This window comes from Lycium barbarum, chromosome 10 (genome assembly GCF_019175385.1).
Source record: "Lycium barbarum isolate Lr01 chromosome 10, ASM1917538v2, whole genome shotgun sequence".
NCBI lineage: Eukaryota > Viridiplantae > Streptophyta > Magnoliopsida > Solanales > Solanaceae > Lycium > Lycium barbarum.
Window position 1 is genome coordinate 3060700 of NC_083346.1, and position 24773 is coordinate 3085472.

Sequence of the window (24773 nt, forward strand, 5' to 3'; positions counted from 1 at the left end):
TTTAAATATTTTCAGATAAATTTAACATTATTTTGTATCTAAGCAAAATCTTAAACTCTCCCAAATTGGATATGTTTTATTCTACACAGACCTAAACTTGTGATGTCTAGATTACTCTCTTTATTATCATTTATCCTCCTAACAAGTTTCAGGTTGAGATCTACGTCACCATTTGGCATTTTGTGAAATAAACATGTTTTTTTAACCTTTTAAAGTTTTGGACTAAAATTTAAAAAAACATGTTGAAACTCCATTACTTGGACTAAACTTTTTCATTTTACTAAAAGTAATAGAGTTTCAACCAGTTTTTATCTACATGCTTCAATGCCAAAATAAATAGTCATGGCATCTAAAAAGGAACTGAAAAGAAACACACAGTTGAAACTCTACTACCTTGTCTAATTTTTTATTTTTATTTGGACAAACATATTGAAACTCCAGCCATTTTTCTCTTTTACAGATTTGGCCTGTAAAAAAATAAACAATTAGAAGAAATAGACATTACATCTGGAAAAAAAATAAGAAAAATACAATTGGAACTCCATTATTTTAGCAAAACAAAATTTATTCGGCTAAAAATAGTGGAGTTGCAACCAAATTCGTTTATATATGTATTTTGCCCAACAAAAATACATAATTAAATTAATAGTCATTGCATCTAAAGAAGAAATAAACGAAATATGCAATCAAAACTCTATTATTTTGGCACAACTTTTTCTATTTGACTAAAATAATGGAGTTCTAGACAAGTTCTTTTGGTATAGATTTGACCCCAAGAAAGAAAAAATATATAATTGAAACAAATAGTCATTACAGCTAAAGAATAAAGTTTAAAAAAGTAAGATTTGGGTTAAATTGTACATTGTATAGTAAGAGCAAGAAGAAATATTAAAAATGTAATTTAATTTCTAATTTCACACAAAATATTGTGTTAACTCTTATAATCCAAATGACCAGCTATACATTTTTCATTTGAGAGAGTAAATTATTTTTTAATAATACCTTTTAAGAACATAAAGGTCATTTGATGCCGTTTAATACAAAAATGGAAAGAAAAAAAAAAAGAAATGAGAATAGTATGATGAACGGTAGATATCCAAATCTAAACCCTAATTATTTTATGATAGTAAGCAATTATTTTACCTGTCATTTCTTAGTTTTCCTGTCTCACTCTTTTGTGATCTGAATTGCAGCATTCGCCATCTCTACGGAAGCTAGATCTCAGCGGGTCTAGTTGGTTGAAGCGAACACCAGATCTTTAAAAAATCAAAAGTAGTATCAGTTAGATTTTTTTTTTTCAATCACTTTCAGCCCTTTTTGATGTCTATCTTTTAAAACCCCAACAAGTGATATCAGAGCCTCATTGATCTTACGGGATTTGTGAGTTCTTCATAAAGCCCCCATTGATCTTAATGGATCCCTGAGTTCATGAAAGAACAACTTTCAACTATTTTTATCTCATACCTATTTTCAATCCATTTTTAACCCTTGCTTATTTTTAATGCTTGAGTATCAATTTTCAACCAGTATTCTTTTTAACACATGCTTATTTTCGACAAACAAAGCTATTTTCAACCAATACTAATTTTTAACCTATTTTTAAATTTGGGAAGTATAGATCTATCTTTCGGTGCCCAACATAATAATTTATTTCAAATTCTACTATTGTTCAAATTAAAGCACTTATGATGTCTTAATTATTTTTTTTGTTATCATTTATCCTCCTGACAAGCTCCAGGTTAAGATTTACGCCGCTATGTGACATTTTCTGAAATAAATATGTTTTTTTAACCTTTTACAGTTTTGGACCAAAATTTGTTTTAAAAAAAAAAAGACATGCTAGAACTCCATTATTTGGCTAAACTTTTTCATTTTACTAAAAGTAATAGAGTTTCAACCAGTTTTTATTTACAGGCTAGCTACAATGCCAAAATAAATCGTCATGACATCTAAAGAGGAAATAAAAAGAAACACACAGTTGAAATTCTACTACCTTGGCCAAATCTTTTTTTATTTGGATAAACATAATGAAACTCCAGTCTTTTTCTTTTTACAGATTTGGCTTGTAGAAAAATACACAATTAGAATAAATAGTCATTATACCAAAAAAAAAAAATACAATTGGAACTCCACTGTTTTAGCAAAAAAAATTGTTTGACTGAAAAATAATAGAGCTGCAAAAAAATTATTTTATAGATATATTTTGCCCAATAAAAATACATAATTAAATAAATAGTCACTACATCTAAAGAAGAAACAAACGAAATATGCAGTCGAAACTCTATTATTTTGGCACAACTTTTCTATTTTGACTAAAATAATGGAGTCCTGGACAAGTTCTTTAGTTATAAATTTGATCCAATATATATATATATACACATACACAATTGAAACAAATAGCCATTACGGCTAAAGAATAAATTTTTAAAAAGTAAGATTTGGGTTAAATTGTACATTATATAGTAAGAAGCAAGAAGAAATATTAAAAATATAAACTAATCTCTAATTTCACACAAAATATTGTGTTGACTCTCATAATACAAATGGCCCGCTATACATTTTTCGTTAGAGAAAGTAAATTGTTTTTTAATAGTACCTTATAAGAACATAAAGGTCATTTGATGCTCTGAAACACAAAAATGAAAAGAAGAAAAGAAAGGAAATGAGAATGGTATGATGAACGGTATATACTCAAATATAAACCTTAATTCTTTTATGATAGGAAATAATTATTTTACCTGGCATTTCTTGTTCTTCCTGTCTCACCCTTTTGTGTGTTCCGAATTGCAGCATTTTCCATCTCTACGAAAGCTAGATCTTAGCAGGTCTAGTTGGTTGAAGCGAACGCCAGATGTTTAAAAAACCAAAAGTGGTATCAGAACAATTTTCTTCAAAAAAAAAATTCAATCACTTTCAACCTTTTTTGATATCCACCTTTTAAAAAACCAACAGGTGGTATCAGAGCCTCATTGATCTTACGGGATTTGTGAGTTCTTCTTAAAGTCCCCATTGATCTTAATGGATCCGTAAGTTCATGGAAGAACAACTTTTAACTAATTTTAACTCATACCTATTTTCGATTCATTTTTAACCCTTGCTTATTTTTAATGCTTGGTTATCAATTCTCAACTAATATTCTTTTTAATACATGCTTATTTTCAACGAACAAGGTTATTTTCAACCAATACTAATTTTTAACCAATATCAGTTTTAACCTATTTTTAAATTTGGGAAGCGTAGATCTCTCTTTCAGTGCCCAACATAACAATTTATTTCAAATCCTACTATTGTTCAAATTAAAGCACTTATAATGTCTTAATTACATTCTTTGTTATCATTTATCCTCCTGACAAGCTCCAGGTTGAGATCTACGCCGCCATGTGACATTTTCTTAAATAAACATGTTTTTAAACCTTTTAAAGTTTTGGACCAAAATTTGTTTTAAAAAAAAAATGTTGGAACTCCATTATTTGGCTAAACTTTTTTATTTTACTAAAAGTAATAGAGTTTCAACTAGCTTTTATTTACAGGCTAGCTACAATGTCAAAATAAATAGTCATGACATCTAAAGAGGAAACAAAAAGAAAACACAGTTGAAATTTTATTACCTTAGCTAAATCTTTTTTTATTTGGATAAACATAATGAGACTCCAACCATTTTTCCTTTTACAGATTTGGTCTGTAAAAAAATACACAATTAGAATAAATAGTCATTATATTAAAAAAAAAAAAGAAAAATACAATTGGAACTCCACAATTTTAGCAAAAAAATTGTTTGGTTGAAAAATAATGGAGCTGCAACCAAATTCTTTTATATACATATTTTGCCAACCAAAAATACATAATTAAATAAATAGTCACTGCATCTAAAGAAGAAAAAATGAAATATGCAGTCAGAACTCTATTATTTTGGCACAACTTTTTCTATTTCGCTAAAATAATGGAGTCCTAGACAAGTAAATTTGATCCAAAAAAAAAAAAAAAAAAAAATATATATATATATACAATTGAAACAGATAGTCATTAGAGCTAAAGAATAAATTTTTAAAAGTAAGATTTGGGTTAAATTATACATTATATAGTAAGAAGCAAGAAGAAATATTAAACATATAATCTAATTTCTAATTTCACACAAATATTGTGCTGATTCTTATAATCCAAATGACCCGCTATACATTTTTCGTTTGAGAGAGAAATTATTTTTAATAGTACATTTTAAGAACATAAAGAAAAATGAAAAAAAGAAAAAAAAATGGGAACAGTATGATGATCGGTAGATACCCAAATCTAAATCCTAATTCTTTTATGATATTAAGTAATTATTTTACCTGCTATTTCTTGTTTTTCCTGTCTCACCCTTTTTTGTACTCCGAATTGCAGCAATTGCCATCTCTACGGACGCTAGATCTCAGCGGGTTTAGTTGGTTGAAGCGAATACCAAATATTTAAAAAACCAAAAGTGATATCAAAACAATTTTCTTGAGATTTTTTTTCAGTCACTTTCAACCCTTTTTGATGTCCATCTTTTAAAAAACCAACAAGTGATATCAGAGCCTCATTGATCTTATGAGATTTGTGAGTTCTTCTTAAAGCCCTCATTGATCTTAATGGATTCATGACTTCATGGAAGAACAAATTTAAACTATTTTTAACTCATATCTATTTTCAATCCATTTTTAACCCTTGCTTATTTTTAATGCTTGGGTATCAATTTTCAACCAATATTCTTTTTAATATATGCTTATTTTCAACGAACAAGGCTATTTTCAACCAATATCAATTTTTAACCAATATCAGTTTTAATCTATTTTAAGTTTGGGAAGCGTAGATCTCTCTTTCGATGCCCAACATAACAATTTATTTCAAATCCTACTATTATTCAAATTAAAGCACTTATGATGTCTTAATTACTTTCTTTGTTATCATTTATCCTCTTGACAAGCTCCAGGTTGAGATCTACGTCGCCATGTGACATTTTCTTAAATAAACATGTTTTTTAACCTTTTAAAGTTTTGGACCAAAATTTCTTTAAAAAAAAAACATGCTGGAACTCCATTATTTGGCTAAACTTTTTCATTTTACTAAAAGTAATAGAGTTTCAACTAGTTTTTATTTACAGGCTAGCTACAATGCCAAAATAAATAGTCATGATATCTAAAGAGGAAATAAAAAGAAAACACAGTTGAAATTCTACTACCTTCGTTAATTTTTTTTTTATTTGGATAAACATAATGAAACTCAAGCCATTTTTTTTTTTACAGATTTGGCCTGTAAAAAAATACACAATTAGAATCAATAGTCATTACTGTCACACCCCTTTTTTGGGCCCCGCGCGATAACACACACGAGTTTTATTTATTATAAGGGTTTTTCCATTTGATGTAACGATTTTAAAAAGGGATTATTTATTTACATAGTCGCCACTTGGAATTGAGTTTTGGTGTTCCAAGTCACTTTATTAAATCCCTAATCAAAAGAAAATGATTCTTTATTTTTTGGTCCGCGAAAATAAAAGACCGAGTAAGGAATTCTGTTGACCGGGGAGAAGGTGTTAGGCATTCCCCGAGTCCCGTAGTTCTAGCACAGTTGCTTTTATCGGCTTATACTTGGTTATAATTAATTCTTGGATAATACGTGTTTTAATTGTTTAAACTTAGGAGCATGTATGCACATAAAGTCTTTCATTATTTATATAATTAGAGCGTCAAGGAGCAGGGTGGCCCACATGACTTTTCTTTAATGATATACATTTAACCAAGGACTGAGTCTGTCCACATGGTCAACACAATTATTATTAGAGTGTCAAGGAACGGGATGACGCTTATGACTTTTCTTTAATTATATGCATTTAACCAAAGAACGGGTCTGTCCACATGGTCAACACAATTATTATTAGAGTGTCAAGGAACGGGATGACCCACATGACTTTCCTTTAATTATATGCATTTAACCAAGGAACGGGTCTGTCCACATGGTCAACACAATTATTATTAAAGTGTCAAGGAACGGGATGACCCACATGACTTTTCTTTAATTATATTCATTTAACCAAGGAACGGGACTGTCCACATGGTCAGCACAATTTAAAACGCACCTAAAGAGTCTACTGTTAAAGTCAACTATTTGTCTCTAAAATCCAAGACTTATTATTATTTGGTTAATTTTCAACTCTTTTGATAACGGGTTTTGAATAAATTCGCAACCCATCTCGCTCCCTTACGATTGGTTTTTCTGTTCTTGTCTTTTTACTTTTGCAATAGGTTTTGAAATAAATTTGCGCCTCATCTCGCTCAAATTACATTAGAAATTTAACCAGGCCACAAAGATCTTGGCCCAAATCTGATTATCGGGTCAATTCAAGAAATGCCCATATTATCTAACTTTATCAAAACGTCTAATCCTAATTTCGTGTCAGCAGCATTTAAATTTGAATCTAATAATGGGTAAAATGAATTTAATAACAAGCACTTTCACCTCAATGAATAACCACTAAAACATGAGCTTATCATTTTCAAAGGAAAAGAAAAATATCAGTAACGAACAAATCTTTTTTTTCTTTAAATAGACAATATGATCTAAAAATGACTCGATTATTAACAAAAGGGAAAACTGAACGTGTAACTAAAATACTTACTGCCTAAAAGCACTTAATTAAGTCATCCAAATACTAAACCATTTAAACAAATCCAAGCCCAACTAAAGTACTCAAATAACTTTGTCATACTGTTAGTTAACGAAACTAAGATATTCACCATATAAATTACTATACTAACCATTGACTATTCATTTGATAATGGGCAGTTCAAAAATAACAAAATATTATAAAAGATAAACTATAAAATATAGCAAGAAGATAGAAAGGAGAGGTATATGAACATGAATCGGACCTACTGTATATCAATTTAACAATTTCCAAGAACTTTTAAACATCAAGTCAACAAAAATACAAGTTAAAGGAAATAAAGAAAACTTAAGTGTAAAAAAAAATAAAAAATACCTTTAATAGTCAAGAACTTTCCACTAATAACAGAGCTTGAAACGGGCTAGACCTTGGACGAGTTCCTCGACAAGAAACCTCACTAAACCGACCACTACCAGGACCATATGCTCGATGACAGGCTGACAGTGATAGTAGTGGTTCACGACTTTTTTCGGTAGTCACATGGCTATAAAAATGGAGTTTTTCAAGAGTCGGTCTTAATGGAGTTTTGGGGTGTTTTCAGTTATTACTATGGAAGCTGATTATTGGTCTTTAATTACATGACTGTTTATAAGGGGATGGTTTTCATGAAAGCCACTGTTAGCGTGTAAACGAATATATATATATATATATATATATATATATATATATATATATATATATATATATATATATATATATATATATATATATCTATGCCTTCTATGTGTGTATATGTAGAAGAAAGCTATGAAGCGTTGTTGATGGCTGCTTGGTTTTTAGCTCCTACTAGGTGCAGTGTATTCCATGTGTGCTCCGGCGGCGGCTAAGTGTTGTTGACACCCAATTTTGTCCCGCCTCTCCTCCGAAATACCTATTTACGCTTTTAATATTTTTAGAAAAATTAAAATATATATATTTATTTTTTACTATAATTATTAGTCTCTTATCAATATCGGCATTTCATTATTCTATACAGTTACTAGCCATTATTATTATTATTATTATTATTATTATTATTATTATTATTATTATTATTATTATTACTATTATTATTATTATTATTATTATTCACATCTTTATCATTTCAGCACATTTTACCAGCTTACGCACACGCATCGCATTTATCTTTGCATAATTAAATAATAGTGTTTATTTACTGTGGATTTTCGAAATATTATTGCACGGCTATTACAACGCCATTTTTTATCTGAGCACCAATAATTGCATATTTTATATTAAGTAATATTTTAACACAAGTTTATTTAAATAGGTCTTTTATTTAAATGTAGTAGCCCAATCAACTCATGCTACTTTCGGACCAATTCATAAATCAGTCCACATTTTAATTTACCTGACATCATTTAATTCACCCCAGCCCAAACAATTAACCAACATTTTTCGGACCAGCCCATTATTTTAATTTTTTCCAACCCATATTTTAGCCAAACCAGCCCATTTTTTTTAACCCAACCCGATTTGGCCCAAAGTTTTCCTAAAACCTAATCCCCCCCCCCCTATTCTTTTTCTTTTCTTCAGGCCGCTCCCTTCCTCTTTCTCTCTTCTCCCCTTTTCCGCCGCTCCCTCCTCTTTGTCATCATCTCCTTCGCCCCACCACCGCCGCCTGCACACCGCTACCCCACTCCCACGCTCTTCGTCTCTCCCTTTCCCTTTCCTCCTCCCTTCTCCCTCTTCCTCGCACCCCGCTCCTCCCCACTTACCCCTGTCCCCACCATCGCCGCTTCCTTTTCATCTCAACCCCACCAGAGCGTCTGTTTCCACCGCTCCTCCTTCTCTCTATTTCCTCAAGCACAAAGCAAACCCCTATAAAAGGGGACGAGTTGAATCGCTCAGGGGACAGTTCCTTGAACCCCCAAAACCCCTTAAAGCAAGAAACAAGTTTATTTTTCAGTGGTAAAATCACCAGTAATACTAGTTCATTAGCCGCCTCAAAATCTCCGTAAAAAAACAGTTGCTTTAGTAAATCATAGTCTCGAACTATCTAGTCAAAATTCTAGAACATTTGTTTTGTTTTTCTGCTTTTATTCGCTTTGTGTTGTTGCAAATCCGAGCATACGCAAGTTCGAATTTCAAAGTATTCGAGGTAGATATCGAAACCCTCGCCTCAGTTCACTGCACACACAAAAGCATGACCACTGCTGCGAGTCCGAAGGATTCGCCTCTTTCCGCATTCGGTATTGGGCTAAAGCCCAACGAAATCCTCTCGTGTCCAGCCCCATCCGCAGCCTATACACAAAAAGAAAAGAATTCTGGGCTAAAGCCCAATGGCAAAACAGTCCGCAGCAGTTGGGCCCTAAAATGGGCTAGATCCATCCAATTCTCTTCCCCTCTATCTTATTTATTGTTGTATATTTTTATTTGCTTTGTATAACTAACCTTATCTTATTTTATTAACTTAGATGAATCTTAATAAATTAGTGGATTTAGTTCTAGTAATGGGTAGTTAGTTTAAGGAAGACTAACAAATTAATCCCATAAGATTATTCTCTTCTTTTGTGGTTTCATTTCTTTGATTTGCAAAATGGCATGATTTTATATTTCGAGTTAAAAGAATCATATTTTATTCTTACTATCCTAGAAATTTCAAAACGTCATTAATATGTAAATGTAAATTCAAGTATTATTCTTATAAATAACCCTTTCAAATTCAAATCAATCACGCATATTTTCATCTAAGCATAGTTATCATTAGTTAATGAGAAATGATGAAAGGATAAAGAAATTCCTATTAGCTACTTTTGAATATATTCTTAAATCGTAGAAAAAACAATTAATATGTATTTATAAGCCTATTTTTATACAACATTATTATATTTTCTTTCAGAATCTTAGCAACATTTTGTGGACTTTATTTAAAATCCTCTCTTTATGCAAAAAATGTTCTTTACAAGTTTTATTTTTCAAAATAGCATCTTATTTAAAGCCTTAGCAATATTTGTAAAGTTTTATTTAAAGTAAGCACTCAAAATTCTCTCCCATACAAATTTTCACCATTAATTAATTAACCTAAGTTTGGTCGGATAACCGTAAGTTAACGGATTCTAAAGGATGCCTAACTCCTTCCCTTTAGGATAATATAGAGCCCTTACCTAGAATCACACTGGTTAAGCAGACTATTAACGGAGGTTTAGTTTTAACTTTGCCTTAGTTAACATTTAGATGTCCTAATTCATCGTTAAATTAATTAGGTGGCGACTCCTTAAAATAAATAAAAACAAAAAATAGGAATCTCCAATATGTTGCACTCCTAATTTTGACTCCGGGTTAAAATGGGGTGCGACAAGTGTGTAGAGCTTTTAGGTGCAATTGATGATTGTGTAGTTTAGGTGTTATGGTTTAGGTCATAGTCTTTATATATGTTGTGCATAGGTATATGAAAAAGACGTTGGGTAATGGGCCTTGAAAAGTAGGTGCAGATAAGTTTTTTTTTTTAAATGAAAAAAGGCATTTTAGTTGGTTGAAGCGAACACCAGAACTTTAAAAAATCAAAAGTGGTATCAGAGCAATTTTCTTGAGAAATTTTTTTCGATCATTTTCAACGCTTTTTGATGTCCATCTTTTAAAAATCTGTCACGACCCAACCTAGGGCCATGACGAGTGACCGAGCTTAACCTGCCTGATAACCTGACTTATGTTACTTGTACCCAAACATAGCATTCAATAGGGTTTATTTAACTAAGTTTGAAAACTGTAAATAGATTACCAACATCGACTTGTAACTCAAAACATCCCAAAACATATTTATATATATATGTAACATATCACAATGCAAGCCAACGAGGCTGTTGATGCTTCTGTACAACAAAACAGTGGCCGGCAAGGCCAAACAGTATCCATGACACCCACGCTGTCCGCAGACTTACTAGAAGAGTATGACCATGCATAAGCGACGGGTCAGGGCCCCGTCGTGCCTATAATGTATACACACAAAATTATACCAAAACAGGAACAGTCTCCGAAGCAAGTGGAGCTGTCTGACTCTCAACGCTGACTCCTCATAGGTGGCTGGATTGTCTGACCGCATCTCTGAACCTGCGGGCATGAAACGCAGCCCCCGAAGAAAGGGGGTCAGTACGGAATATGTACTGAATATGTAAAGCATTACTGAATCATAAACAATGAAAAAGCGTAACAGTAAACAAGTTTAGAAAGCAACTCGGGAGTAACCTGGAACAACATTTTGAACCATGCCATATGGTCCCTTACACAAATTCTAGCATACACAATATAAATATAGAATATCCTACTCGTAGCTGCTTCTGGCTAATAATACAATAGTCCCTTCGGACGACCGCTTTCGGCGTAGTCATGATGGCCCCTTCGGGCAGCCGCCTCCGGCTTAATAACGATGGCCCCTTCGGGCAGCCGCTTCCGGCTTAAGAATATCATAATCCAGTTGATCAGGTGGAACAATAACAATATATATGATATACAGTATGAATATGTAGTGAAGTCAAGACATGAGTCATCATAGAGTTCCTACAAATAGAGGCTGATATATATATTGACTATTATCCAACGTACAAAAGACTTGAGAGGCAATAGCTCAATTACCTTAAGAATTCTCACATCAAGAAGTGAATAAGAATCTTGAATCACACTCGAAACTTATGAATAGAATTACCCCAAAGCTCATATCATATGTCACTTATATCTAAGACATGCCAAAAGAAGGAAGGGACAGCTTTACATACCTGTTAGCAACTATTCGTAAATCCGTTCGCCTCTTCGCTCTTTTAGCCTATTTAATATAAAGGTAACGTATTCATTAGTAACTATACTTTCTAATTTGTAAATCCGTAACCCACTGCTTATAGAGCCTTATTCTTTAACTCATACTTTCTCGTTTAGGGGTTTCCATTAGTTAAAGATTTAACGAAAATCGGGCAGCATTTCCCATATATATTCGCCTAGTCCGAACTTCCAATTAATTTCCGATTATCACAACAATACCAATAACAATATCAATAAATACCTATCCAAATAGAATCAAATCCATTCCTAAATCTCCTCCAAAACAGCCCAATATACATTCCTATACCGATACTTGTACACACTTCTTTATTTCCGTATATACATAGTATAACAACAAGTACAACCACAACAACTACAACCAATTCCACGATATTCCAGTATACCAAACAATTTATAACAACCACCAAACAGTCCATATGATAACAATAATAATTTATCCGATTTTCCGCAATTAATTCCGTAGTTCTCATCTGACAATTTAACTATGACTTGGATGAATTTAAATAGGAGAGGAGAATTATTACCTTGTATGCGTATTGTTGCTGCTTGTTAACGTGACTTGCTGCTCATTATTTGTCACGTTAATTTCCCCATTTCAACACAAATTTTATAACTACAAGTGAGAGCTCAAATAGCTTGCTGCATAGAACTATCAACGTTCCAGGAAGGAGATTTAATCTCCTTTACTCTTTTCTAATTCACTTAAAGGCAACTAAAATGATCCTTTTTAATATTCCATCCAGTAATGTAAACTATACATGTGCACTAAGAGTTGTTAATATTTTATCACTTTCCATGTGCCATTCATGCACATTAAGTGTTGTTGACTCACACTTCAACTTATTCCATCCTTGTTTACTTACTTTCTCGTGGAAGAAAGTGTCCCACTAACATGCCATGTTTTGTGCTAAAGAAATTTAGCCAGCAAATGTTTTCATTTGTGTTATTATCACCTAATGGATTGTGGGGTCCATTCTTCTAATGGACTTTAATTTATAAATATGCCACTTATCCCTCAATAATGCTTAGTCATTGTAAGCTGCCACATGAACGTGAAAGTGGAGTCACTCAACACTCATCCTTCCACTAGCATTATTTTATACCAACTACAATTTCTCCACTTAATATTCTAATCACAATTAATTAATCTCTAATCTCCAATAATATTTCTACATTAAATAAAATTTATAAACAACTTATGCTCTAATTAAAATTGAAAATTAAAAGTCCCTATTACATATCCCAAAATAATCCCGTCCTTAACTTATGTCGATTAACTTATGAATAATTCGACGTATAAAATACGGGATATAACAAAATCAACAAGTGGTATCAGAGCCTTATTGATCTTACGGGATTTGTGAGTTCTTTTTAAAGCCCCCATTGATCTTAATGGATCCGTGAGTTCTTGAAAGAACAACTTTCAACTATTTTTAACTCATACATATTTTCAATTCATTTTTAACCCTTACTTATTTTTAATGCTTGGGTATTAATTTTCAACCAATATCCTTTTTAACACATGCTTATTTTCGACGAACAAAGCTATTTTCAGCCAATGTCAATTTGTAACCAATATCAGTTTTAGCCTATTTTTAAATTTGGGAAACATAAATCTCTCTTTTAGTGCCCAACATAACAATTTATTGCAAATTCTACTATTGTTCAAATTAAAGCACTTATGATGTCTTAATTACTCTCTTTGTTATCATTTATCCTCCTGACAAGTTCTAGGTTGAGATTTACGCCGTCATGTGACATTTTCTGAAATAAACATGTTTTTTAACCTTTTAAAGTTTTGGACCAAAATTTGTTTAAAAAAAAAACATGCTGGAACTCCATTATTTGGCTAAACTTTTTCATTTTACTAAAAGTAAAAGAGTTTCACCCAGTTTTTATTTACAGGCTAGCTACAATGCCAAAATAAATAGTCATGACATCTAAAGAGGAAATAAAAAGAAACACACAGTTGAAATTTTACTACCTTGGCTAAATCTTTTTTTATTTGGATAAACATAATTAGACTCCAACCATTTTCTATTTTACAGATTTATTGTTTTGGCTAAAAAATAATGGAGTTGCAACCAAATTCTTTTATATATGTATTTTCCCAATAAAAATACATAATTAAATAAATAGTCACTGCATCTAAAGAAGAAACAAACGAAATATGCAGTCAGAACTCTATTATTTTGGCACAACTTTTCTATTTGGCTAAAATAATAGAGTCCTAGACAAGTTTTTTTGGTATAGATTTGATCCAAAATACATATGTATACACACACACACAATTGAAACAAATAGCCATTACAGGTAAAGAATAAATTTTTAAAAAAAGTAAGATATGGGTTAAATTATACATTGTCTAGTAAGAAGTAAGAAGAAATGTTAAAAATATAAACTAATTTCTAATTTCACACAAAATATTGTGTTGACCCTCATAATCCAAATGACCCACTACTTATTTTTCGTTTGAGGGAATAAATTATTTTTTAATAGTACCTTTTAAGAACATAAAGGTCATTTGATGCCCTCAAATACAAAAATGAAAAGAAGAAAAGAAGAAAAGAAAGGAAATGGGAATAGTATGATGAATGGTAGATACCCAAATCTAAACCCTGATTCTTTTATGATAGTAAGAAATTAATTATTTTGCCTGTCATTTCTTGTTTTTCTTGTCTCACCCTTTTTTGTGCTCCGAATTGCAGCAGTTGTCATCTTTACGGAAGTTAGATCTCAGCAGGTCTAGTTGGTTGAAGCGAACACCAGATTTCACGAGGATGCCAAAGTCGGGGTACTTGAATCTGCCGGACCGTATGAGTCTTGAAGAGCTTGACGATTCCCTGGGGTATTGCGGAAAACTCATTTGGTTAGAGTTTTCTAATTGTGAAAGCCTTAAGAGGTTTCCATGTGTTACCGTGGAATTTCTTAATATAAAGGTGTTGAAATTTAATTTCAGTTACTGCAGTAATTTTATTTTTAGCATAAAAAGTTAATTATGCTTAAGATGAATTAACTTTTGAATTTCAAATATTTATTGGATAGATTAGTCTAGTTGAGATATTTTAGGCTTTTGAAATTATCCTGCAGATTTTATACAGATTTTTTATTGTTAAGTTGGCTATTTAAAGCCCTCTTACGCTTAATAAAATTATTAAGAGACACTTCCAACCCTTTTTGCTGCTCCATATTTAAAAAAACCAACAATGGTATCACACCAATTTTCTCGAGAGACTTTTTTCAATCACTTTCAACCCTTTTTGTTGTCCGTCTTTTAAAAAACCAACAAGTGTTATCAGAGCCTCATTGATCTTACGGGATCTGTGAGTTCTTCTTAGATCCTCCATTGATCTTAATGGATCCGTGAGTTTGTGGATGAACAACTTTCAACCATTTTTAACTCATATCTATTTTCAACTCATTTTTAACCCTTGCTTATTTTTAATGCTTGGGTATCAATTTTCAACCAATAGCCTTTTTAACACATGCTTATTTTCGGCGAACAAAGCTATTTTCAGCCAATGCCAATTTTTAAACAATATCAGTTTTAACCTATTTTTAAATTTGGGGAGCATAAATCTCTCTTTCAGTGCCAACATAACAATTTATTGCAAATCCTACTATTTTTCAAATTAAAGAGCTTTTAAACAAAATAAGGTTATTGCGGGTGTTTTTTATGCACAAAAACAAATGAAGAAAAAGAAAAAGGAAGAAGACTAGTCGTGAAAAAAAAGTGCAAGTTCAAAAGTAGTCAAAAGATGTCAACACCAACAACCAAGCGGAAATTGAGGAGCAAGAATTTTCTTCTTAAATTGTAGTAACTAAAGCAAGAAGGAATGTTGAAATTTACTTTCAGTTATGCAGTAATTTTATTTTTAGCATAGAAAGTTGATTAGACTTCGGATGAATCTACTTTTGAATTTTAAAATTTTATTGGAGATTAGTCTAGTTGAAATATTTTAGGCTTTTGAAATTATCCTGCAGATTTTATACAAATTTTTTATTGTTAAGTTGGCTATTTAAAGCCCTCTTGCGCTTAATAAAATCATTGAGATACACTTTCAATCAATACTTTCAACCCCTTTTTGTTGCCCTTCTACGCTTAATAAAACTATTGAGAGACACTTTCAATCAATACTTTCAACCACTTTCTTGGAATCTCTTAATATAAAGGGTTGCTCTAGTTTAGAGAAATTTTCAGAAATCCTCGGAAGAGTGAAGTTGGGGCTATCCATTTGGAGGGAAGGCTGTGGGATAAGGGAACTGCCATCATTTATTCAGTACCTAACTCATATTACCTAACTCCGAATTCTAAAACATAACGAGACACATATTGAATACAAAGAATATCCAAAATTATAGATTTATATGAATATATATGTTTGTATTAAGGATTTTAGTACTTTGGTTAATTTTCTAAATAAGCTAATCAGAGAAGCTTTTTTTCTGTATTTTTGTAGAAAAGTTATCTTTATAAATGTTTGGTTGGTTCTTACTTTAAGAAGTCTTGTGATGCAACAAGATTCCTAAAAAAGCCTTAAAAGGTAAGTACTTTGAGTACTTTGCTTTCAAAAAGTTTGTACTGAAAAATGAAAATTAAAAAGGACAAAGAAAAGTTTGCATGACCAAACATCTAAAAGAAGTATTTTTTTTAAGTTGCTTTTAAATAATTCTTCATATAATGTCTGCCACAAGTCATATGCACAAGTGGTATGTTATGTGCTTATGTCCAATTGTGTTTTTTCCATTTGAAATGTCAAACATCAGATTTAGATGCTTTGTTATTTACCGTAGAAGAATGTGATGGAATCGTAAAAGTTCATACTCGTTAATCATACATATTGGGTTCAAACTGTAAAATTGGAGTCATCTCGATTGATAGGAGCGCTAGAACCCCATAATGAGCTCTTAGGATGCCAATTACAACTAGTCCCTACGAGTGCATCCAGAAGTGTTGAGTAGAAAGGTAGTTTCACTCTTCATGACTTTCTTTATTCCTTTCTCGTTAAAATAAATACAAATGAAAAAGGTTGTTAGAAAGGAATTTTCTTTATTTATTTATTTTTGATTAAAATAAATACAACTGAAAAAAATTATCAAGGACTTAGATTTAAATATACCTAAGCACTCATGCTCGCAAACCCTGGATTCACCTCTTTGTATCAAACATCTTTGCTAGAAGACAAATGTACGATGATACAACTATAGTATATATCTACAAGCTACTAATGAACTCTGGCAATTATTCTACACAGTTATTACCAAAGAGATTGGTTTCTTCTAAGGACTATATCAACTTACACGATCTAATTTGATGAATTGTATCAAATTAAACTATTTATATGCTAATCTCTAACCTACCGCAACCTTCATCCTTTATTTTTATCTGGTAAAATAAGCAAAATTGTGCTCACTTGTCTCAAAAGTGCAGTAACTGAGCAACAGAACCAAACCCTTCCAATATTTGTTATTAATAAGAATAACATAGTTTGTAACAGCATTGCCAAATCATAGACAATGAAATAAGACCTTGCTGTATAAAAATACAACTTCAACCGGAAAAATAACAAAGACAAGACTATCCTATAACTAAAGACATGGGTGAAGCGGAAAGGGTCAGGTCGGTCCACAAATTCAATCCTTTTTTCTATCCCACATTGTGCAAACCATAAACAAGCAATACATATCGCACAGCTTCAAGGTTTCCCGATGATGGTGGTTTCCGCGATCATGGAGGTAACGATGTATGGGTCCATATTTGAGGCTGGCCTTCTGTCCTCAAAGTAACCTTTGCCCGCCTTCTCTGTGTCCCTCCCCACACGGACAGATGCACCACGGTTTGCAACTCCCTGAACATGTCAAATAAAGTGTCACAAGACAAGATAAGATGTTGGATGCATTTTGCTTGAAATTTACTGTGTTTGATCATCACAAAGTTTAAGAAAGAAAGAACGACTCTCAGAATTCGTGGTCATAAACATGGTATGATGTTTCTCGTCCAGAAGAGCATGTCAATAAGGGAAATTTGAAAAAATTTAAGTTGAATAGTTTTCAAAATATAGAAAGGTGTCATCTCTTTGAAACAGACTAAAAAAAAGGGGCATGTGTTATGAATAAAATGGAACGAGGGGGGTAATGAACAAGCCAAAATGAGAAATGATGAGAAAGATCAAAAGTTTATATACCCATTTGAAGTTGTTGATGTTGGCTGTTTCATGCTTTCCAGTGAGACGACGTTCGTTGCCTTCACCGTATGCAGCAATGTGCTCTTTGTGCTTCAAGCTAAGCTTCTCAATAGCCTTCTTGATGACTTCATAGCCGCCATCTTCCCTCATTGATTTGGTGCTGCAAAAGGTTCCAAAGCATTACTGACAGGGGCAGGTGGATTTAAAAGATAATAGTCGAAAGAAAAAGTGTGATTCCTCTACCTGTAGTTTGTGTGAGCACCTGCACCATTCCAATCGCCCTGACAATAAAGAAAAAATATTCATCATCAATACACACGTTATTCCAAACGAATATCAGTTCATAGTAGTGCAACTTGAAAGATTCACATAGTAGAAAGCTCACTGGGATAGGCTTGGGGTCAAATGACACGACCACTCCAGCAATCTCTGTAATCCTCTGTTAAACCACCAAATCAATAAGTAAATTTTGCATTCAAGCTCGAAAAAATTAGCAAGAGAATTGAATTGAAAAAGACCAGAATGGTCGATAAAAGTGTCAACAGTTATAAGCTGCAATACTACCTCAAGAATGTAACGAGCTACCCACACTTCATCACCGGCTGAGATGCCAACAGAAGGTCCGACTTGGAACTCCCACTACATAAGATTTAACTAAAAACACATTAAATATCTGTGAAATCAATCAATTCTGGCTTGGCTAGATGAGCAAACAAGAACAACGCCTCTATACCTGTCCGGGCATGACTTCTCCATTGATACCGCTGATGTTAATCCCAGCATAAAGACATGCTTTGTAGTGTGCGTCCACAATGTCACGTCCAAAGGCCTTGTCAGCTCCGGTTCCACAGTAGTATGGTCCCTAAAGGCAACAATAAATGCGGTTAGATACAGTTAGCTAACTACGGATTAGTACGGTCCCTAGATGAAACAGTAAAAAGGGTCAAGAACTTACAGCAGCCACCAACAAAAATAAAGTATTAGGACCACAGACGGACCAATGCATGAGGCAAAAATAAATTCTCTAAATATCAAGCTAACTAAGCACTCAAACTAAGGGGATGTTTGGTATGGAGGAAAACGCACTTTCCAATTTTCCCATGTTTGTTAGTCAAAAATTTTGGAAAACATTTTCTCTAGGAAAACGAGTTCCTAAAAGATGAGTAAAATGACTTCCCTAGTGGAACTATGAAATGAAGTCCCAATAGTGGCATTACACACTAATTGTCTCCTCCCCACCTTCCAACGCACCCCACTCCCCCCACCTGGGGCGGAGCTACAGCCTATCAAGGGTGGTCAGGCGAACACCCTTTGCTAGAAAATTATACAGTGTATAAAGGTGAAATACTATCGTTATCAACTTAAATCATGTTTTGAACACCCTTGAAACAACTATAGAGGTAGTCCAGCAGTAAAGGTTGCCCTGACAGTCTTGCAGAGCCCAAGTTCGATTCTCAACAACACTGCCTTACCTTTTTAAAAAACAGATCTTACCTATACCAATTCCCAACAGGTCTCTGTTTTACATTTCTTTTTTCTTTTTTGATTAATCTTATTTCAAATAAACAAATTTTAAAGTCATTGTTTAACTAAATATTGTGAAATTTGATTTATTCATTTATAAAAAAAAATTACTTGCCTAAGTTTGAACACCCTTAACAAAATTCTTGGCTCCGCCATTGCCCACCACCCCCACCCCAATAGCGTTTACCTAGATTATACAAATACTTTTGGGATAATATTTTTTTCCTTATGTACCAAACACAAGAAAAGAAGTAAGAAAACTACTTAATTTCTGTGGAAAACATTTTCTTTCATACCAAATACACCCTATGCCACGACATTTTCCCCCTTTTCGATTCTTATGTAATGCCATCAATATGAGAAAATAATCTATGACTAAGGTATAAGCCAAATGAAAGAACTAATGCCAATAAACACAGGAAACAGAAGAAAATTGTAGCAGAATAGAAATTAAGTATTAATAATCTACCTGGGGTCCAGGGAAACCTCCAACAGGCCATCCAACAGGCCAGTTAACTTCCTTTTGCAACAACGTATATTCTTGCTCAATACCATACCTAAGTTATATTATACACAATGTTTTCAATCAACTGGAAATTTACAAAACATGTGTCGGGGAAAAAAAAAGGGTATTTTAAAAGCTTAATAGAATGTGCCCATACCAGGTTTCTTCAGCAACAACATCAGGGTGGCTGAAGATCTTGGCGGCGGCGTGCCTCTTGTTTGTTGGAATGGGCTCACCAGCCGGAGTATAGGCATCACACATAACCTTCAGTATAAAAAAAGAAAGAAAAAAAAAATCAAACAAATGATTACAAAAAGGATTTAACTAATATAGTAGTCACTGTATTTTAACATCATGTTATTTCTCTGGTCTATGCTGCTCGGACTCTTCAAAAATGTTGCCGACCCGTGTCACTAATCTCGTCTTTCAAGGAGAGTTACATGTAGTTATGTTTTAGGTGAGGTATAGGAGTTAAACTCTATTCCAATAGTACCAAATAACAGTCAATTAGAAAAAATTAAATGCTGGAATTAATGATAGGTAATAAATAAATCTGAACTAACCAAGATATTGTTGCCTCTCCTGAATGGATCGTTGAAGATTGCTTGTGGGCTATGTCAAATTTCAATTAAATTATAGTCAAGAAAAAGTTCACTTTATACAAAATATTTTAAAAAATTTAACAGATTTTGCACATCAAACAAAGGCTGCTTACTATAAGATCACTTCACTATCTTCACCAGGAGCTTGACCAGTACTAGATCCATCATAGTTCCACTTAGGGAGTTCTGAAGGATTAGAAACAGGACCAGGAAGAGTCTGTAAAATAAAAAATAAAAACATATAAGCAAACTTCAATTATTCCATTTGAGCCAACAAAAAAAAAAAAAAACTCAAAAAGATAATATATATTAAATTAAATCAATTAAAGAATTATACCCTGCCTTTGCTCCTCATGTCCATGCCTGATCCACCAATCCTGTTAACAAAAAGACAAAAGACACATTTTTTTAATCATAAGTAGGTAAGAACCTAAAATAAATCTCCAAAACTGATAAAAATCAGATCTTTCTCCAAAAAATATCACTCATTCAGTTTTAGCTTTTTCAATGAAGCCATGCATACTCTAATGTCTTGGTAAACAAAAAAAAAAAAAAAAAAAAAAAATTTATGTAGAAAGTGTCATTTTTTTCCTCATAGCTAATGTAAAAAGGATCTAATTGAAGAGGAAAACTACAAAGGAAACAAAAGAACAAAAGGAAAAACAAATGGATCTAATGAAATTGACAGATCAAATTAGCATAAACACCCTTTAACATTTCACTCAAAAAGAAAAAAGATTAACATTCAAGACTACTCACTAGATCACAACAAAGACATCATACACAAGACACCTTTTTGGAAAGAAAAAAAAAACAATCTTTACTAGATTCAAGAATCATAAGATCACATCAAAGAGACACCAAAAAAAGTTGTTTAAGAAATAAAAAAAGAATCTTTTTCATGTTTAATGTAAAAACAGAACAACCCCATTAATGGGATACCATTTGGTGTGGTAAAACACTCAACAAGGCATCATACTCAAATTCCAAAACAGACAAAAACACTTAAAATGAGACACCCTTTGAAGATAAAACCCAGAAACCAATCCTTCATAGCTTCAAGAATCATAAGATCCATAAAACAGGAACCAAAAAAAAAAAAATCAGAAAAAAAATATAATCTTTTTTATATCTGGTATAAAACAGAGCAAGCAAATCCCTACAAAAACAATCCATCACAACAAGACATCATACTCAAAAAACAGAAAAAGTAAAACACAACACATCCTTTTGACAAAAACACAAAACAATTCTTAATAGCTTTAACAATCATAAGATCCACAAAACAGTCAAAAAAAAAAAGAACAAGTCTTTTGCATGTCTAATGTAAAAACAGAGCAACCCCATTAATGCAGTGAAAAGAAACAAACAGAACCCCCCAAAAAAAACACCATAGAGTTTACAAAAACACTTAACACTATTTACTAAATCACAACAAGACATCATACCCAAAATCCAAAAAAAAAAAAAACTAAAACATAGAGCACCCTTTAGATAAAAAAAAAAAAGGGGGGGGGGGGGGGGCAAACAATCCCTAATAGCTTCAAGAATAGATCCACACAAAAAATTACTTTAAAAAACGTAAAAGAAAGAATCTTGTTCATTTTTTGTGTAAAAACAGAGCAACCCCATTAATGGAGTGGTAAAAAAATAAATAATAAGAACTAACCATATGTATTCAGCAATAATTTTCTCTGTTGAATCAGAGAGATTGAGATTGATAAGATCTGAAAGCAGAGACATGATGAAAATAGACTTCTAAAAATACTCTGATATTAAAAAGATATATGAATTTGTTTGGTGAGGCAGAGTTATTTATATACACTGTATATATAGGCGATTTTCAGGGTTGGTTGTATTAAACTATTATTATACTTACTTACCTAATTATTCTGTATTTTTTTTTCCTATTTTAATAATTGTGATTTGAAATGAAAAAAGAAAACAATGGCGTGATTTTAACTATTGTTGACATTGAGAAAATAAGTGAAATAGGACAAGTTGGTTGTTCCAAAGAGAATCCAATTTGAGGATTCTACTTGCTTTTTACCGGGTACTTGAAGTGCTGGTATTATTATTTTTTTATTTTTATTTTTTATCAATTTGATTTTTTTTACTTTTGACTAAGGTTGAAACCTTACAATTGTTTTGGTAAAGGATGAGATAGTCATTTTAACCACAAGCTAACGTTCAACATGTTTTTTTTTTATAGGACAAAGAATGACGGAGTTTGAAGTATCGATTGCATAATATTCGTCATGTTTTTTTTTTTTTAACAACAGAGAACGATCGAGTTTAAAGTATAATCCAATTTGAGCATTCTATTTGCCTTTTCCCGAGTAACTGTAGTGCCGGTATTATTATTTTTTATCAATTTGATTTTTTGCTTTTGACTAAGTTGAAACTTTATAATAGTTTGGGTGAAGGATAAGATAGTCATTTTCACCACAAGGCAACGATAAACATAATATTCTTCATGTGTTTTTTTTCTTACAAGAAAGAACGATGGAGTTGGAAGTGTATAATTGCATAATATTCGTCATTTAAGAGGAAAGAAATCAAAATGGGAAAGGAATACAGGAGCAAATGAGTGTTGGAGTGAAAGAAGTAACACGATTCATTGGGTCTCGCTAGTCAATTTTAGTTTGAATTTTAGATATTAAGATCTTTTTAACTTCTTATACTCTCCCGTCTCAATTTATATGAAATAATTTGACTAGACGTGAAGTTTAAGAAATGAAGTACTCCTAAGACTTTTGAATTTTATTGTCTAAAAAGAGTCAAAGATATTTGTGTGGTTATAGATCATCTCGTTAAGCGTCAAAGGTAAAAATTAAAGTTAAATTATTGTCAAATAAGAAAATGTGTCATTTTATTTTTGACTTGCTAAAAAAGAAAATATGTCATATAAATTGGGACAGAGTGCGTAATAAAATTTCGACACTAAACTTTATATATGTCAATTGTTTGGTGATTTGATGAAGTGATAAGATAATTATTCTGTTTTTTATTCTATTTTAATAATTGTGATTGAAAGGGAAAAAAAATGCGTGATTTTAATTATTGTAGACTACTTTGAGAAAAAATAAATAAAATAGGACACGTGGGTTGTCCCGAAGGGTAGGTAACTAATGAACATGAAACAGAGAATCCAATTTGATGATTCTATTTCTTTTTATCGAGTAACTGTAGTGCCGGTTGTTTTTATTTTTTTATCAATTTTCTTTTTAACCAATTTGTTTGGTGAAGGTTGAGATAGTCTTTTTACCACAAGACAATGGTAAACATGTTTTTTGTACATAAAGAATGACAGAGTTTGAAGTACAATACCACAAATTCGTAAGTTAAGAGGAAAGAAACTAAATTCGGAAAAATTAGTGGAAGAGATGATGGAATAGAAGTACATTCGCACAAGATACAGAGCTTATGTTTAATTAGGGGTCTTGACGGAACACTTATTTGATTTTTAGATATTAAGATTGTTTTAAAAAAAAGCTTATTTGTAGTTAATGTCAATTGTTGGTGATTTAGTGAAGGTTAAAAGGTCTTTTCGTCACAAGACAACAGTGAACAGGTTCTTATACGGCAAAGAATGATGGAGTTTGAAGTACTATTGCACAAAATTCTTAAGTTAGAAAAAAAGAAATTAAAAACCGAAAAAGATTGAGGAAGAGGTGACTTTGGGAGAAGTAACAGGGTTTATAACACAAGTTTAATCATGGTATATCGGGTCAACATATAGATATTAAGACTTTTTATTATAAAATTTCCACATTAAATTGTATACATGTCATTTGTTCGCTGAGTTGGTGAAGGTTGAGATTGTCCTTTTACTACAAAGTAGCGGTCAACATGGTTCTTCTATACGATAAAGAGTGACAAAGTTTGAAGTACGATTGCAAAAAAAAAGCGTAAGTTAAGAGGAAAGAAACTAAAATCTGGAAAAGAAATATAGAGGAAGAGATGACTATGGGTTAGTAATAGGATTTGTAACTCGTATTTGATTAAAGGTCTCGATGGCCAATGTACTTTGATTTGAGTTTGAATTTTGGATATTAAGATTTTTAACGTCTAAAAATGATTCACAATACAATGAGTTTAATTTTCAATTATCTCACGAGTCCTTCCGTACTTGCATTAATAATGTGAAACAAAATATAGTAGTAAATCAATTATGGATTAAAAAATGAAATGTATGTCCATATATGGGGACCAAGCATTAATTATTACTATTCTAAACCAGAGAATTTTAAAGAGGAAAAAGATTAACTCAGTGAATAAAGAAAACATAAAGTTGCTTATTATACAATCAATCTATTTCAGATTTCATAGATAAGATTTCACTAATTTTGTCATAAATTGTTTTGATGACAAAACTGCATTTTGTTATCATACTCATTAACTTTCTTAGTAAATTCAGTCGATGCATTTGGGATTATATATTCCTTTTTGTTAGTTTAGTAGTATATTGAGTTACATTTTAGAATGCTAGAGGTTTAAGC

General features: G+C 32.0%; 1 protein-coding gene across 1 annotated transcript; it reads right to left on the minus strand.

The window, feature by feature from the left end:
• Window positions 1-16899: 16899 nt before the first annotated feature.
• LOC132613798 (glutamine synthetase) lies at window positions 16900-22097 on the minus strand. The gene is made up of 12 exons (XM_060328031.1): window positions 21941-22097; window positions 20609-20648; window positions 20385-20488; window positions 20233-20281; window positions 19827-19933; window positions 19634-19721; window positions 18374-18502; window positions 18205-18279; window positions 18026-18079; window positions 17884-17921; window positions 17641-17800; window positions 16900-17304 (listed from the first exon to the last, which is right to left on the minus strand). The coding sequence occupies exons 1-12, from the start codon at window positions 22012-22014 to the stop codon at window positions 17152-17154; spliced, it is 1071 nt and encodes a 356-aa protein (XP_060184014.1). The 5' UTR covers window positions 22015-22097; the 3' UTR covers window positions 16900-17151.
• Between the last annotated feature and the right edge of the window lie 2676 nt (window positions 22098-24773).